Below are 17,737 nucleotides of genomic sequence, written 5' to 3' on the forward strand. Positions count from 1 at the left end.
ATTTTCATTAAATTTCATGAAAAACAAAACTTTTTTTTGAAGTTGGATTTTATATTTTTATGGTGGTATCACCCTTCTTCAAATTGTTCAATTGCAAATAAGATCTGAAAACAATATTTTTGAAGATCATGAGATGGACATTTTATATAAATCAATCTTTCGTTCATACCCACCAGACAGTTGGAATTTTTTTCTACAGGTTGATGATCTTTTAATTTTCATGTAACATTCTATTGGAATATATTATGTGTCTGACTTTCAATTAACCAGTTAAAAAGAAATCAAAGTTTATCTGTTTATTAATCCACACAAAAGACTGTTTGTAAAGAAAACCTATGTTATAATAAAAAATTATTTTAAGACTGCTTTTTACAATATCAAATTTCACCATATTTTGATTAAAACATTTCAGTTGCCACCTGGTATCGGATTTGGGTCTTATCAAGGTATCATGGAGGAAGTCATGTGGGATGAGAGACCCATGGGATTATGGAACTTCGTAGACGGGGAGAATAATTATGTTGGTGCACAAGAAAGGTAACTTTTAATTTAAATCTGAACCTTAAGCATAACTTATAGAAAAACTTTTACGATTCTCAATATTTTTAAATTCATTTAATGTAACTTTCCAGCCTATCCAAAACCTAGATGAATAAAATATGCAAGTACATGTGATGAGTGATATGTGTTTGCCATTTTCAGAAACAAACTGACTGGAGTGATTTCAAACGGGTTCCGATTTGATGGCCGAGGATATGTTACTGTCAGTGCCAAAGCTATAGGCTTTAAACCAAATAAGGGAGGAGATCTGATTCTTAAATTTAAAACATATTCCCAGAATGGCTTGATCTTGTACATGGGCAAGAACAGAGACTTCGTATCTCTAGAAATGAGAGATGGACATGTCTTCTACCAGTATGATCTGGGTGGCATGCCAGCCAAACTGATGTCTAATAAGACTTACAATGATGGACAGTGGCACACAATCGAGGCTCAGAGAATTGAAACAGAAGGATATCTCAAAGTGGATGGAAGTGACGGTAAGTTGTTGGATATCTCAAGGTGGTTAATGATCCACCAATATGGAATGTATTATGTTAAACTGTTGTCTCTCTGTCCATCCGTCTGTTGTGAACATGTTGGACAATAACTCAAAAATGCTTTAACCAATTTGCATGAATCTATGGAGAATTGTTTTTATGCCCCACCTATGATAGTAGAGGGGCATTATGTTTTCTGGTCTATGCCTCCGTTCGTTCGTCCGTCTGTCTGTGCATCCATCCGTCTGTCCCGCTTCAGGTTAAAGTTTTTGGTCAAGGTAGTTTTTGATGAAGTTGAAGTCCAATCAACTTGAATCTTAGTATACATGTGCCCTATGATATGATCTTTCTAATTTAAATGCCAAATTAGAGTTTTGACGCCAATTTTACAGTTCACTGAACATAGAAAATGATAGTGCAAATTTCAGGTTAAAGTTTTTGGTCAAGGTAGATTTTGATAAAGTAGAAGTCCAATCAACTTGAAACTTAGTGTACATGTTCCCTTTGATAACATCATTCTAATTTTAATGCCAAATTAGAGAATTTATTCCAATTTCACGGTCCACTAAACATAGAAAATGATAGTGTGAGTGGGGCATCTGTGTACTGTGGACACATTCTTGTTATCTATTGAGGTAAGCTCCTGTGCGATTGTTATAAATTTTAGATTTTACGCTTCAGAGTAATGGGATTTTATTCATAAACAGGTTTTTTCTGAGTTTTTGAGCTGTAACTCAAAAGTGCTTTGAGTGCTTTTTATGAATCTTTGGTAATGGGTTTATGTTTATAAAAAAATGAAATAAAATTGACGAAAATGTCTGTAAATTGTTGGATTTATTAGTATAGTTATACAGGTCTCAAGAATATTATCTTTATGTTTATTTGAGTCATATTTAAATGGCATGTTTATTTCTATTGTATATATTGCATGAGTTCCAAGAGTTGTGATGTTAGGATGTATGTATCAAGTTCATTTCATGAAAACATGACTGGAGTTTTGATTCAATCTTAACATAATTATCATTGTTATTTATGTCACTGTATGTATATTTTAGGAGTATCTGGATTTTCCCCTGGCAATCTAAAGGAGCTAGCTTATGAAGATTCTATCTTTATTGGAGGATACAATGAATTCCTTACCCCTGTAGATAAGTAAGTGCTTAAACAAAATTTATCATTATCAAATAATATAAATAAGAAAATGTGGTATTATTGCCAATCACATATCACTCAACAAGAGGCAGAGTTTGAAAAGAACATAATTGAAACATCCTATTCAGAAGCTCTTGATATGAATTTAGTATAAGCTGTCATATTTAGTGTTCTTTTCAAATGCTAAAAGAGTGAACTGGATGATCATAGGAAGTGCCATTTTACTCTTGGGATTTCAGTCTGTCCAAAATATAGTTTTACTCTGGTAATGTTAGTGACAAAATGGTTTAAGCAATGTAGGTTTCTTTTAATTTTGAAAACCATAGCTCTTTTGAGATCTGTCAAATACCAACTGCCTGTTTTCAGAACACTAATAATTTTTTTATATGTTTAATGAACTTCAAATTCTTAGTCCGATCTTTTTTAATTTATAGTAACGATCACTAACCAATTGACTTGGTCAGCCAGCCTACAGTAATGAGTTGAAATATGTTTGCACTTTCCAGATTTGTAGGACACTTGTTTCTTGTATTTTGATACCTTGAATTACAAGTTTGGATATGCTTTGCATAAGTTAGCATTCATTCTTGTTTATTTTCTATTTTCTTTTGAAATTATAATTTTGTTTTTGAACAGGTATGTGAGTTCAATAGGATTTGATGGTTGTGTAAAGGATGTACAGTTTGATGCCACCATTTGGGATCTAAATAAGAACACCAGGGCATTAGGAGTCTTGCCTGGATGTCCAGCTAAGGTAAAATATTGTTCTGAGAATATTTTTTAAACTTTTCCTCAAATTAAAGATTTTGATATGCCATCTTTCTTGAATTTTTATAACTTAATCCATTCCACTGTGAGAAGAATAAATACCTTAAAGTAACAAATATTTACCCATAAAAAGATTTTGCCTATATATTGAAAATACTCCACAAACTTTTCCAATCTTAGATTCAAAGGAAATAATTTTGAATTTGTTCAATTTCAGATAAGAAGAACAGCCAATTTTGCCTCTACTGGCCATGTTGCCATGGTGACAGATAGTATTGGAGAAAACTTTGATGTGACCTTTAAAATGAAGACATTGACCAATAACAGCTTGCTATTGTATGCTGGTAATAATGCAAAGGTAAGAATATATATTTAGGTAGATTTTTTTACTGTAAATAAGTCAATAGGGGTCAACTTTGACTAAGGGAGCTGCATCCTAGTATTAGAACTGAAAATTTTGTCAGATTGTACCATTAAGATTACGCCAATACCCTAACTGGGGGACAGGCTTACAGTTATTCAAACCAATCTGATTTAATTTCTCTCTAATGGACTCTTAGATCACAAGAATTTGCAATGATTGTAAATGCAAGAGAGCTGAAAGTGACTCAAACATGAAAAAGTAAAAAAAGAACCAGTTTCCTAACCATAAAATAGACTGTAAATGTTTTGTTTTTTTCAGGATGAAGTGTTTTCTGTATCAGTTGTGAATGGTCGTATCATTGTGACAAGTGATGCAGGAAATGATCTGACCACAATAGAAAGTGATGTTAGTTCTAAATATAATGATGGAGAGTGGCATTACTTATCTCTAATGAAGATGGGAAAGAAGTAAGTCACATATTGTTATGGTAACTGTAACCATGGTAATCTCATCACTATTGGAAACTTATCTGACTTCTATTATTAAAGTGGATGAGAATTAACTATGCAGTTTATTATTATTATTTTAAATACACAATTTAATTGAGAATTTATATTCACCTGCAAAACTTCCCACATTTCTACAAATTTAAGTATTTCCAAAAGTACTAATATGCCCTTTGATTTTTTTTCGAAATAAAAATTTGATAAAAAATCTATAAAAAATCTATTGAAATTGCAGTTTTTAGCCATCTTTCAGCATTTAAGATTTGATTTTCAATGCAGAATATAATGCATTATTTGTTGTACCTAAAGGTATGCAACTATGAAATTGTTGGTATCCGAAAATGAGGCTTACCTATTTCAAAGCAATTTGAAAAGACAGCAATATTTACAGCTAACTTTTCTATTAAAAAAATATGCTCACTAGCTCTTTTTAAATACAAGATTTATTCTAACAGACTAATGATGAATATAGATGACAGAGAGATGGTAAATAGAATGTCAAAGGGAGACGACTCTAGCGTAACTACAAATCCAGTCCTTTACTTTGGAGGATTTGATGGAATACTTCCTGATGCTTTGGTAGGATCCACCAGCCCATTTGTAGGGTGTATATCTGATGTCACAGTTAACAACAAGTAAGTAGTGTAAGGGAAGATAACTCAAACTCTTTATCAGATTTTCCTTATAAGACAATACCAGACCTGCCAACTATCCCGATTTTAGCGGTATTATCCCGATTTTCATGCTTCAACCCGAATCCCGATATCGGGTTCCTAAAACAAGCAGAAAACCCGATTTTCACAAATTCTACCCGAGAAAATTTTGTTCTTACCGATTTCCGGTAATGGAGTACAACATAGAGATATTATCCAATCAAATTCATCGTAGTATCTGATATTCGGGTCATGTTGATTTACCTGAGGATTATCGATCTGTTTTGACACTGAAGTATTATGTAAACATATACACGTGCCTGGATAAAATCAATGATTTGTCAAGGTTTATGGCTCTTAATTGGTAATAAAATTATTGATCTTTGTTATTTATACCGATCAGCTTGGGACTTGTGTAATTAGCTGTTTTAATTTTTTTATTTATCTTTCTTTAATTGAGATTAATTATTTTCTAATAAAATAAGCTAGTTAAAAAATACTTTAATCAGGTGAACAAAATTAATAATTTATCTGGGTGATAAATAATGATCAAAAGAATTTTGCAAATTAAACGTAAAGGCTTGGATGCTGTTTGCACATTGAGACAATTAATTGTTATAAAAATAATATGAAAAATGGTACTGAATCATATCAGTTCAAACTATCACAATGGTTGTTACTCCACCCAGCAAGAAGAAACGTATGCCATGCCGTTTTCTTGAAAAATGGCAGAATGACCTTAAGTTTTCAAGCTGGTTGACCAAGTCCAACATAGGAGACTCCCATGCCTACTGCAAATTATGCAATAAAGACTTCAGAATAGATCACGGTGGCCTTAATGATGTTAATAAACACACCAACACAGCAATGCACATTAAGAACCTACAAGCTCAGAACAGTACCAAGTCTGCCTCCAACTTCTTCACCCGTCCCGATGATGATGGTGTGACACAAGCAGAAGTCCTCTTTGCCTACTCTATAGCTGAACACAACATACCATTCTCTTATGCAGACCATTTCACCAAACTATGCAAAGTGATGTTTCCAGATAGCAAGATCGCAACCAAATTTGCTTGTGGCAGAACCAAGGCTACTCAGATCGTCAAAAGATCCCTAGCTCCTGCACTTCAGCAAGATGTTATCACCAACTTAAGAACACAGCCATTCTCACTTGCAATAGATGAAAGCAACGACAGAAACACTGATAAATGCCTTGCCATTTTAGTAAGATACTTCACTTCAGACAGTGCCAAGACCAGATTCTTAACTATGCCAATCTGCAACATAGGAACTTCACAGAACATCTTCGACCAACTACAGCAGACCTTTGCCAACTACACCATACCTTGGACTAATGTACTTAGCTTCATGTCAGACAACTGCAGTGTGATGATGGGAAAGAACAACTCAGTGATGACCCGCATCAAAGAACAGTCACCAGACGTTTTTGACTTTGGTTGTGTATGCCACTTAGCCAACCTTTGTGCAGTAGCCGGTGTTAAAGCCCTACCAGTATCCATTGATGACATGCTTGTAGACATCTACTACCACTTCCACCATAGCTCAAAGCGAAAAGAACAGTACAAAGAGTTCCTAGACTTCTGTGATGTAGAACCAAGCAAGTTACTCAAACATGCAACTACAAGATGGCTCAGCTTAGAAACCTGTGTTGACCGCACTCTTCACCACTGGCCAGCTCTCACCAGTTACTTCAACTCTCACTGTGAGGTAGAGAAACCCGGACGCATTCAGAGAGTAGCAGCTCAACTCAGTGACCATGAGATCCACCTATACTTCTACTTTCTCAGCTTCATCTTGGGACCACTCAACAACTTTAACACCATCTTCCAAGCTTCAGAGGCACGTATTGGTTACCTGGCAGCAGAGATGAAGACTCTTCTAAGAACCTTCCTGGGAAAATTCGTCAAGGCAAAACTCATACAGACTACTCCAGATCTCACAACTATAGATTACAGTAATCCTGACAACCACCTACCCAACAGTATTCTTAGCATTGGACCCAAGGCAAGAGGCTACCTGTATGACCACTCAGATGACATATCTCCAACAGTACTTCAGAAACTTTTTAGGTATTTATAACATTTTACTATAAATTATAAGCATTTGGGGTATATGTCAATAAGATACAAAGTCAAGTACTTCCCACTGGACATTCAATCATTATACAAAACAATGAGATTACTATTTTTTATAACTTACATAGCAGTTGTGGTATGTGTCAATGAAGTAAAATATTAATGAGTTAACTTTTCTGAACATGCATGAAGTATTTGCCACTGGACAAAACAATTTAATAGATAAAATATGATTTGTATTCTTCTGCTTAAGTGTGCTGTTATAGTCTTAGATGTTTATTATTTTCTTTCTTTTTCAGTTCAGTTCGTCAATTCTATTGTGCAGTAGTTAAGAAGATGGTGACCAAGTTTCCCTTCAATGATCCAGTTGTTTCATGTTTGGCATTCCTCAACCCAGCAGAGAGAGGTAATCTTGACTTCAATGACACACTGAAGATTGTCAAGAGATTTCCAGTACTTGTACCATCTACCCAGTTTGCAGCATTGGAAGAAGAGTTCATTGACTACCAGGTGTCACCAGTTGATGAGCTACCCAAGTTTGACTCAGATACCAGAGTAGACTCCTACTGGGCTGCAGTTTCAGCAATGACAAACAAGATAACAAGAACAGCAAGGTTTCCACTACTAACCAGAGTCACTAGAGCAATGTGCTGTATACCCAACTCCAATGCAGATTGTGAGAGAGTCTTCAGTATGGTCAAGAAGATACACACAGAACACAGGGCATCACTGGACAACTCTACACTCTGTGATCTACTCACCACTAAGATAAACTCAGACTGTGCATGCTTCCAGCTAAAACCAGATAAAGACTTGTTGAAGACAGCAAAGAAAGCATGTGTTGCTTACAACAAAGACTGTGGAAACTAGTGCTAAATGACAATTTTATAGGGCTGACAATTTTAAGTGATGACAATGTAACTTAGTGCTTTCTTCTTAGTGCAAAATGAACATTAGTAGCTTTCATGTTTTTATGCTCCTTGTGTATTATTGTTATGTATTGTTTTGTATTGTTTTATCTCCTTTAAATGCTAATAAATATTATTAATGACATTTAGTTTGTTTTAATGACATAATGAGGCAACAAAATCACAAGTATAAACAACTAAGTCATTGTTTATTAATTCATTTTAAATCAATATAGTAAAAATACAAATAAAACACTGAAATCAAACAAATAAAACAAATGAAACAAAAGAAAGAAATGTCTTTATTCAGAATGATGCACACAAGCATCAAAACAGACTCAAGAGCAAAAAAAAAAAAAAAAATGATCCAAAATATACATGAAATACTTTCTACTGGACATTAAAAAAAAATACAGTCATAAGATGAAGCGATACACAAATTTTTTTATCCCGCGGGGAAAATCCCCCATGAAGGTTTTCAAAAGTTGGCAGGTCTGCAATACCTGTAAGTTGAGGTTTAACTATGTAAATGAGAATTTTACACATTTGAAGTCTTAATAGTCCTACTAGAGGATTACATCACCCTTTTATTAATTTTTTTGCTTTGTGGCTTTGAAATTAATTGATGTAACTGTGACATGATTGTAAATTGTGAACTCTTTACTTTCAGATTCTTAAACTTTGCTAGTATTCCAAACCAAAATGTAAGAGGAGCTAAGTTCAGTGATTGTCCCATGGTACATCCAGGAGCCAAAATTGAGGAACCTGTTATTCGAACCACTCCGGCTCCTAGTGGTTTAACATCACCAGGTAACTATTCACACTTTGCTATTGTAGAATATAATATTTCTAGACTATGGGCAGAGATTAGGTAATTGTAATTGATTGTGATTAATTGCAATTTCTCATGTAGCGTGTTCATGAAAAATGGCTTTGATATGAACTTTTTATAAAAAATCGGTCAAATCTGGATAGGAATATACATGTTACAGAGCCTAAAAAACTTAATGGATGCACAGAATTTCCTAGGTACTAAATTCCTCAAAAGAAGTTTATCATTTTTGAAGTTGTCTGAGACATTACTGATATAATCCTACATATAAATATCATAATGAACTTGCAAGATTGTATATATGAGAGTGCTTACAATACCAGGCAAATACACAAATGCTTGGTATTTTTATCACCTTTGCACTATATTGTGTCATGGGATTAAAATGTCAATTAAAACCATCAAAAACCACTAATAAATAAGTTTTAATCTTAAAATGTTATATTGATTTTCAAATCAAAGTTTTTTTGTACTGTTCAGAAAATTTACTTGCAGTCATATCAGTACTGTTTTAAAGTAGCCTTTCAGACAATAATGAATTATGCTGATGTGTACAGATAATACCAAGTCCAAGACAGATCTAAATTGACTTTCAGAAATTACTGGGTGCATTTGATATTTCGATATTTTTACAAATGGACAAAAATGTGTGATTGAAGGAAAATCTGCATACAGGTATATGTATCAGATATCAAAATGCAATTTCCTATTATTATGATACTCACGTAGTCACATTTTATCGCTATTTTGTGCATTTTTCCTTTGATCTTTTTTTGTGATAATTCTCATATCATGCTTCTCGCTTGAGATGGAAAAATTATCGCTAAAAATTAAGGAGGCCATGTGGCGTTGCTAACGTAATTGACAACGTCGTCATAGGTAAAATAACGATAAACAGATTATCATTGGTCATATCAACTCAATTTCTTTTCTCACTTTCGCTGTACCAGCTCAAGCGAGAAAATCAACTTCGTTGAGATAATCAACGATAATCTATAAATTCGCATTAAAAAAAAAAACAGTAATTTCTGAATTTACAGTAATTAAATGTGTTTTGTTAGTTCTGAAGATTTCACCAATAGATTTTGTTCAACTCAAACAAAATAATGGTGGTGGTACATTACTTATTTATTCAATTTACTACATGACATTATAATAAATGGTGTGTCAACACAAATCTGTCTAGACTTTTGATAATTTACTTCCTATATTGTAGCTGGACCAGAAGAACCAGCACAGTGTGTCCTACCTAATCCTACCAGTTTAGGAGCACCATCAGACATGGGAGAAGGACACTTCTTTGGAAAATCTCCTTACAGCTACTTCGAGTATGATCAGTTGCCATCAGGACTGAGAGTCAAGTATGTAATTGCTTAACATAAGGTCTGGTAACATCCACAGATTTCTATTATTTTTTTAAAATCTGAAATGAGACATAATGTTTTCCTGATAAGGAGGATTTTTTTTATAGTTATAATTTACATTTAAAGAATTTTAATTGAAAAGTGAGCAAGTATATGTATTGAATTTTTATTTGCATTTTGAATGTAAAAAGAAACTTTTAAGTGGATGATGTATTTGACTGCATTTAAATATGAATATTAATATATAGAAGTAAGGAGATGTTTCAAATTGATTTATGACTAATGATCACTTATAATTTAACCAACAGGTCAGAATTTGAAGTACGGCTAAAGACCACGTCTGGTAATGGTGTTGTTTTCTATGCATCTGATGTAAGACATACAGATTTTTTGTCACTGTTTATGAAGGAGGGCAACATTATCTTCTCATTTGATTGTGGAACAGGAGAAGCTGTGATTGCCAGTCCTCAAACTTACAACGATGGACAATGGCATACTGTAAGTTATGGATAAGTTATTCTCAAAACTTAAAATAGGGGACAATGGCATAATATAAGTTATGGACATGTTGTTCTCAAAACTTAAAATAGGGGACAGTGGCATACTGTAAGTTATGGACATGTTGTTCTCAAAACTTAAAATAGGGGACAGTGGCATACTATGAGTTATGGACATGTTGTTCTCAAAACCTAAAATAGGGGACAGTGGCATACTATAAGTTATGGACATGTTCTCAAACTAACAATGACGGACAATGGCATACTGTAAGTAGATATTACATTGCTTGGTTTTTATTTCACTGGAAACAAAATAATTTCATATGTGATAATTTCACATGTGAAATAAACTCTGTTATTTAACTCCTCTGACGTCAAACAACTAAAGGTAATGTCAAGAAGTTGTTGATGACGTACACGGCATCAAAGCAACTATGGATGTGTAAAAAAAGATAGTTCCTTACAAATTTTATGTCCCATTTATGGGCATTATGTTTTCTGGTCTGTGCGTCCTTTCGTCTGTTTGTACCACTTCAGGTTAAAGTTTTTGGTCGAGGTAGTTTTTGATGAAGTTGAAGTCCAATCAATTTGCAACTTAGTAAACATGTTCCCTATGATATGATCTTTCTAATTTTAATGCCAAATTAGAGATTTTATCCCAATTTCATGGTCCATTGAACATAGAAAGTGATAGTACAGATGCGGCATCAGTGTACTTATGAAACATTCTTGTTTACCTAAATTCAACTAAAAATTATATTGTCAATGTACACAATAAAAGAATTTCAAATACAGAAAAATATTGTTTAAAGGCAATTCTAATTGAAAGTTATAGTGAGTTATAGTTTACAGTTATTGTTAACACAGAGATGGACAGTGCTGTTTAATATGCAAGTACTGATACAAAGTTGTATAAAAGCTGAAGAGGAAGGATATCATTTTAAGGAAGGACTGTATTGCAATTGATTGTTGATGCCAAAGTATTACAATTCCCTTCTTCCAATAATTGTTTCCAGTCTTCAAAAATCATTTGAGATACATTTCATATAAAAAGATCTAAATGATTTAATTCCAGAAGTAAAAAAAGACCTGTTCTTACCACTGTAAAAAAATGATTTTGAGAAAAAAAAAATGTTATGCTGTCTATGAATGAATTAAATTTGAGTGACAAATGTGACAATTTTATCTTGTATTATTATAGGTGAAGTTTATGAGGAATTTGAAGCAAGGTGCTATGGAGATAGATGGTCAGAGGATTATTGAAGGAGATGGACTGTCCAAAGGTTCAGCAAGGTCACTGAATGTAAAGCCTCCTTACTATGTGGGTGGTATGCCTGATAATAAAGAATATACAACAAAAGTCGGCCGAAATTTAATGGTGAGTCATTGACAAGGTTCTTCATTTATGAAGAATAAATAGTATTGCTTGACTGTAAATTCATTCATCACTTAATTGACAACTGTACAAAAATTAGAAATAATTTATATCCAGACATTTTCAAGAAACATCCTAGTTGTTTTGAAAAAAAACAACATTTCATTGAGACTTACATCTTTAAATCTTTTCAGCAAGAACACTGCAACATTCTTAGTGGTATACAATACAGAGGAGATTTAAAATGTCTTTCATTTAAAAAATAATATTGAAATTAACAAAGAAAAAGTTTAATGCTTGAATGTCTTAATTTTAACGATATTTCAGTTTGATTATTGTATGTTTCAGATAGAAAAGCAAATTTTCGTATTTCAATCCTTTGAAAAACTCAACTTTTTGCCAAATAGAGCTTTATTCCCCAACTATTGACAGAATATTTAACATTCTAGCAGGGACATCAAATATGGGTATTTCAACATCACTGGTCAACTAAATCCATTGTTGAAGATTCTACATTTTTAAGGCTTGTTCAGAGTGTCAAATTGTGTGAACAGAAATCCTTCATATATCTGTTATTTAAGGGATATTTAGCGTTTCACAGCAATTTGATGCATGCATGAAAAAAAATTAATAAATTCATTGGAATTTAGTATGAAATAAAGTAATTTCACTTACAAACAAAAGAAATAAAAAGTAACAATATTAAAGTTGGCAGATTATACACATATTTTTACAATTGACTCTTTTTCTAGGTTTTGCTATCATATGTAAGTTTGGAGTATATTGACCAGTCAAATTTCATCTCTCAGTCTACTATAACAAATATTTTCTGTTCTAAGATGTATATTTGATATAATATCGATATAAAATTAACAAACAATAAGCTTTCTAACATATTCATTTTAATTCAATGAATTATCTCCCTTGTCTAGTTAAGTTCCTGTACTTCTGTAACAAAAAAAATAATCATCTCTCTTCCACTTCTAAATGGCATTAAAAGTAATTGTCAGATCTGCCATGAATGATGTTTCAATTGTACATGCTGTGTAAGCACAAAAGTCTAAAAGAATTTATCTGTTTGATAATATTATGAAATTTAAATTTTATACTTGTAATTATTAAGAGAAAGAGCTGAAAATTGATGAATTCTGTTTGTTTTTGATTCTGTGACATCAAACATATTTAAAAAGAAAATCAATCTTATTTGATGGAATTCTGTGGTATTTTCTTTATTCATTGATGTGGTATGGGAGATAACTTATTCTTCTCATTTAAAAACAAAAAAGAAACTATTTTTTCCTATTTAACAAGTTAGTTCAGTTGGTTTAGTTAGGACTTTCTCGTTATTGGTCACATTGGTAACCTGTAGTCTGTAACGACTCTCTCCATGTCTGTAATAACTTTCAAGTTTTTCCTACAACAAATACATATTAAACAGTCTTTTAACAATTTCCAACTTTTATTCACAATGCTCCAAAGTTTTTTCCCATGGTACATCACTATACTACAGAAAGAAAAAAAAATCATTTTGTTTTCCAATTCCAAACTGTTTGAATTTTTGTTTTTCTTATTACATATTTTCCTTAGGAATGATTAATATATTAAAAACAACAGTACATTTAGCAAATTCTTGAATTCCATGATATTTTGAACGAAATAGAAATTAAATTGTTCCTTTGCACATGGATATAAATATATCTCACTTTTATATGGATTTTTGTGCTCCACCTACGATAGTAGAGGGGCATTATGTTTTCTGGTATGTGCCTCCGTTCGTCCGTCCGTCCGTCTATGCGTCCGTTCGCTTCAGGTTAAAGTTTTTGGTCAAGGTAGTTTTTGAAGAAGTTGAAGTCTAATCAACTTGAAACTTAGTACACATGTTCCCTATGATATGATCTTTGTAATTTTAATTCCAAATTAAAGTTTTGACCCTAATTTCACGGTCCACTGAACATAGAAACTGATAGTGCGAGTGGGGCATCCGTGTACTTGGGACACATTCTTGTTGTTTCTGATTGACTGAAAAGGTGGATTCAAGCAAAAATGGCTAAATAAAGTTATTAGATATAGGAAGATGTGGTGTGAGTGCCAATGAGACAACTCTCCATCCAAATAACAATTTAAAATAAAGTAACCAATTATTGGTCAATGTACGGCCTTCAACATGGAGCCTTGGCTCACACCGAACAACAAGCTATAAAGGGCACCAAAATTACTAGTGTAAAACCATTCAAACGGGAAAACCTAGGGTCTAATCTATATACAAAAAAACAAGAAAACGAGAAACATGTATAAATTACATACACATACGACAACTACTGTACATCAGATTCCTGACTTAGGACAGGTGCAAACATTCGCAGCGGGACTATACATGTATTTCCTAATTGTTGGAACATTACAGATTTAAAAGTTGAAACAAGTGAAATTTGGCTATGTTCAAGGTTTTATGTTGCTTTCCCTTCTATAATTATTTCACCATTACATAGAAGAGATTTTAAGGAATACACACATGTATTTGTATTGTATTTTCATTCATGCTGATGTCAATTATTGATTTTACTTTTAAAAAGTAAGTATGAGTTAAGTTCAAAACTGACATTTGTGACTGTAAAATCTAAGATTGATGTCTGCAACCTGAAACTGTGATAACAATTTTATAGCACGAATGAAATGAAGCTGAATAAAAATTGATAATGCTTTTTAACATCTGACTTAACCCAAGGTACAAAAATTAATATGATTTTTTTCATTTATATAATAATTGATCTATTTTATTCAGGGTGTATCCACTGCTTTCCAAGGCTGTATTGCTGACTTGACATTAAGTGGTAAACCCATGCCTACACCTATTGTAGAGAATGATGTCAGAAGATGTTATACTGCTAATTACGAGTCAGGATCTTTCTTCTTCAATAATGGTGGATATGTTCAATTAGGTATGGAAAAAGGGAAAATGTCTTAATTATAGAGACCCCATGGGGATGTCCAAGTTTAATGCTGAGTTCACACATAATTCAAATTCGATTCCCATTAACTAATTCGAATTAGTTTAATTCGCATTCGAAATGTTTTACGTCCTAATGTCAATTCTAATTTGAATTGCAATGCACATCAAAATCGCTTTACTCTCATAACGACGTTAACTTTTAATTCATATTAACAAAAACATATTTCTGATTTGAATTGGGTAATTCAATTAAAAAAGAAGAGTGTGTGAACGCGATTAGCGAATTTTATGCGCATTCGATTCGAATTAAATGTGCGTGTGAACGAAGCCTCATAATATGATTTGTTTTGCCTATATAATCACATAATTATTAAAAAAAAATTATACCAGATAATCAAAAATCATAAATATAGTCCTAAGTTATCAAATAGTCATGAAATATTTTGCCTGTTCATCAAATAATCACTACAAAAATGGCCAAACAGCATGCCAAGCAGTCATATAATCAAAAAACCCACGAAGACACTCATTACATCTTAGACAATTTTAGAAATAAGTGTAGATCAGTATTTTAATGGGAATTAAGCTTCCCTAAACCAATCTAGTAACACTTGTATTAAAAATCTGTATTAATTATCTGATTATTTACAGATGACACGTTCTCTGTCGGTGTTGACATCACCATATCATTAGAAGTGAGACCCAGAAGTTTAACTGGTGTCTTGTTGTCTGTTCACGCTGATAATGGTGGTGACTTCTTACTTCTACAGATGGTTAATGGAGAGGTTAGTGATAATATAAATATAGGATTATCAATTGCTATGAAAATTCACTATTTACGTACATTTGTACATGTAATGGCTGTTGAAGAATAGTGTGTTAGATTTGAAAGCATATTTATGTACTGTAAATTCAGAAAGTAATGCAAGGTTTTTATTAATGGGAAAAATGCGACAGAGTTCTAAATGCAATAATTAAAACTCGCATTTTGAATTATTTTGGATGAAGTAAACAAGTTTTTTCTCAAAATCGTAAAAATTAAAATCCCATTATAGTCAAAAATGACAAAATTGCAATAATAAAGGCACGCAATAATTTCTGAATTTACAGTAATTCTAATCAGAGGAATGATGAAATGAAATCCAAGCAGTCCAAACTTCTAAAGATGAAGGACAATGAACCCAACATATTTAAAGATAAACATTTTAAAGAATTCTACAATGTTTTATCTTTTTAATTTTTTTCAGCTAATATTAACAGCTGATAATGGTGGTGGCGAATTCTCTACTAGATATACTCCACAAGTAGCCAATAAATTATGTGACAGTCAGTGGCATAAAATTGAAGGTAATTAATTTTATATATTTTAACCTCCTTTTAAATTAAATTTTATACTTGATAGTACTGGGACAAACATGTGCGTATTGCAATCAGCATGTCTACAGAGATAATTTTTCTTTTGAAACATCATGTTTCAGTGGTGGATCCAGGAATTTTCTTTAGTGGAGTCCCATTGACTGCTTATAACTGGAGGCCCTCCAGTGATTCCATATATAATCAACCAAATTTTTTCCACAAAAGTGGGGGGCCCCAGGCCCCCTAAAAACCTTTAAAATCTGCCTCTGTGTATATACCACTTATAGGTTTGAACTTTGTAAATACATCTGTTTCAAATGCCTCTTTTGGGAAGAACTTTCTTTATTTATAGATATCTTGAATGTTTACCTACTGGTTCCAAGATATGGTCTTTATGCTTCATCTCATAGTGACACAACTTTGAAATGTTTCTAGGATAAATTAACATGGATAGCGGCCAAATTTGTATTTTTATTTATAAAATATCTGATTTAATATGTTTGTTATTTATACATTTCTTTACCTTCTTTCAGCTACAAAAGCTAAGAATGTTTTATTGATGAAAGTAGATGGTGAGGATGTTCCACATGGTGAAGGTAAACCAGGATCATCATCTGCTGAAACAAAGAATCCACTTTATATTGGAGGGGTTCCAGGTAGGTCAAATTCAGTTTACAAAACTTCTTAAAAGTATTTATAAAGGAGTTAATGTATTTGGTATTAGTTGATAAATCTAGATATAGATACATGTAACAACAAATCTTATTTATGTTTCATTCAATTCTTTATTAATAGCCATGACTGTTCCTTCTTTAATTGACCCCGTGCAGTGAACATAGAAATAACAGTTGTCTGTTCGCTTGGTCTTGTTATCACTCTCACACGTATAGAGTTATGCCCCTTGGAAATATTAATGATATTGAAAATTTCAATATTTTACTTAGACATTTGGTCACAGTGTATGAATTGTTTTGAGGCTTCTAGCGATGTGGGCTAAAGCTCATTAAAATGTCAGTATGATGTTATGGTACCCAGATGTTTATTTTTCTTATCCTGTGATCTCAACCAGGAATCTGTCACATTGAGAACAACATCACAGAAATATTTTCTTACTGGTTGAGATTGAAGAAGAAAATTGCATTTTTTAAGAGAGTTTTTTTTAAGTAAACAGTAACCCATTTTTTTCTTTATATGAGCTTGAAAGATCATTTTGTATTTATAGAATATTGATTCCTATATATGAAATTTTTCAGACTTTGAAAGAGATGGTATGTTGGCAGACAGCAATCTGATTGGTTGTATGCGTAACCTAATGATTGATGACAAACCTCGATACATATCTGGTGGTGTTGCTAACGGCGATGTTAACCTTGATGCTTGTCCAGTAAACTGATGATAATACTCTGACCCAGGATGATCCAAACAGAAGATTTATTTTTTAATATGCATGTACAATCAAAAATATATTTACAATGGTGCTACTTCACATGTTGTTTTTTGTTTTTATGAAAACTTCACCTTTTTGTATAGACAAAGAGTGTTTAACAAATAATTGTTAATCATTGATAGTTTAAACTTGTTAGGATTGTGAAAACATCACAGATTAAATGTGAAGTTATATATTCAAAGAAATATTTCATATATAAATGCAATTAAGTATTATAAAATCTTATGAAAAGAACAACATTTATTAATGACAGGTTTTGCATAAATGAATTACCATACAATTCCTATGTTATAAAAAATAAAGGAAATGAATTACTATAGAAATGGTTTGATTTGCAATAAGCAATTTCTAAATGTTTTATTATTTTTAAACAGTGAAATGATGTTTATTTTTATGATTTTGACTAGTCTTTTAATCAGGGTAATATGG

The 17,737-nt window shown here is 32.4% G+C and overlaps 2 protein-coding genes across 3 annotated transcripts in view; both read left to right on the forward strand.

Moving 5' to 3' along the window:
* Positions 1-17,497, forward strand: part of LOC134721244 (laminin-like protein epi-1) — a 75,768-nt gene extending 58,271 nt beyond the window's left edge. The window contains exons 58-74 of one of the 2 annotated variants that reach the window (XM_063584075.1): positions 413-537; positions 703-1,040; positions 2,096-2,192; positions 2,829-2,946; positions 3,178-3,318; positions 3,643-3,791; positions 4,286-4,465; positions 8,158-8,297; positions 9,536-9,680; positions 9,992-10,181; positions 11,382-11,558; positions 12,308-12,322; positions 14,338-14,494; positions 15,157-15,290; positions 15,753-15,852; positions 16,395-16,517; positions 17,115-17,497. In XM_063584075.1, coding sequence (XP_063440145.1) covers positions 413-537; positions 703-1,040; positions 2,096-2,192; positions 2,829-2,946; positions 3,178-3,318; positions 3,643-3,791; positions 4,286-4,465; positions 8,158-8,297; positions 9,536-9,680; positions 9,992-10,181; positions 11,382-11,558; positions 12,308-12,322; positions 14,338-14,494; positions 15,157-15,290; positions 15,753-15,852; positions 16,395-16,517; positions 17,115-17,254 — 2,469 coding nt within the window. In that variant the 3' untranslated portion in view covers positions 17,255-17,497. The remainder of the gene's footprint in view (positions 1-412; positions 538-702; positions 1,041-2,095; positions 2,193-2,828; positions 2,947-3,177; positions 3,319-3,642; positions 3,792-4,285; positions 4,466-8,157; positions 8,298-9,535; positions 9,681-9,991; positions 10,182-11,381; positions 11,559-12,307; positions 12,323-14,337; positions 14,495-15,156; positions 15,291-15,752; positions 15,853-16,394; positions 16,518-17,114) is intronic. The other variant, XM_063584085.1, reaches the window with a different exon arrangement.
* Positions 4,989-7,980, forward strand: LOC134721254 (zinc finger protein 862-like). Its single transcript, XM_063584100.1, has 2 exons — positions 4,989-6,573; positions 6,879-7,980. The coding sequence occupies exons 1-2, from the start codon at positions 5,153-5,155 to the stop codon at positions 7,447-7,449; spliced, it is 1,992 nt and encodes a 663-aa protein (XP_063440170.1). The 5' UTR covers positions 4,989-5,152; the 3' UTR covers positions 7,450-7,980.
* Positions 17,498-17,737: the final 240 nt, after the last annotated feature.

This window comes from Mytilus trossulus, chromosome 1 (assembly GCF_036588685.1).
Source record: "Mytilus trossulus isolate FHL-02 chromosome 1, PNRI_Mtr1.1.1.hap1, whole genome shotgun sequence".
Classification (NCBI taxonomy): Eukaryota; Metazoa; Mollusca; class Bivalvia; order Mytilida; family Mytilidae; genus Mytilus; species Mytilus trossulus.

What these genes read in the sequence shown, in the direction of transcription:
- LOC134721254 (XM_063584100.1), top strand. Translation starts at nt 5,153, where the DNA reads ATGGTTGTTACTCCACCCAGCAAGAAGAAACGTATGCCATGCCGTTTT. An exon ending in GTACTTCAGAAACTTTTTAG is followed by an intron (nt 6,574 to 6,878) that starts GTATTTATAACA and finishes TTTCTTTTTCAG; the next exon opens with TTCAGTTCGTCAATTCTATT.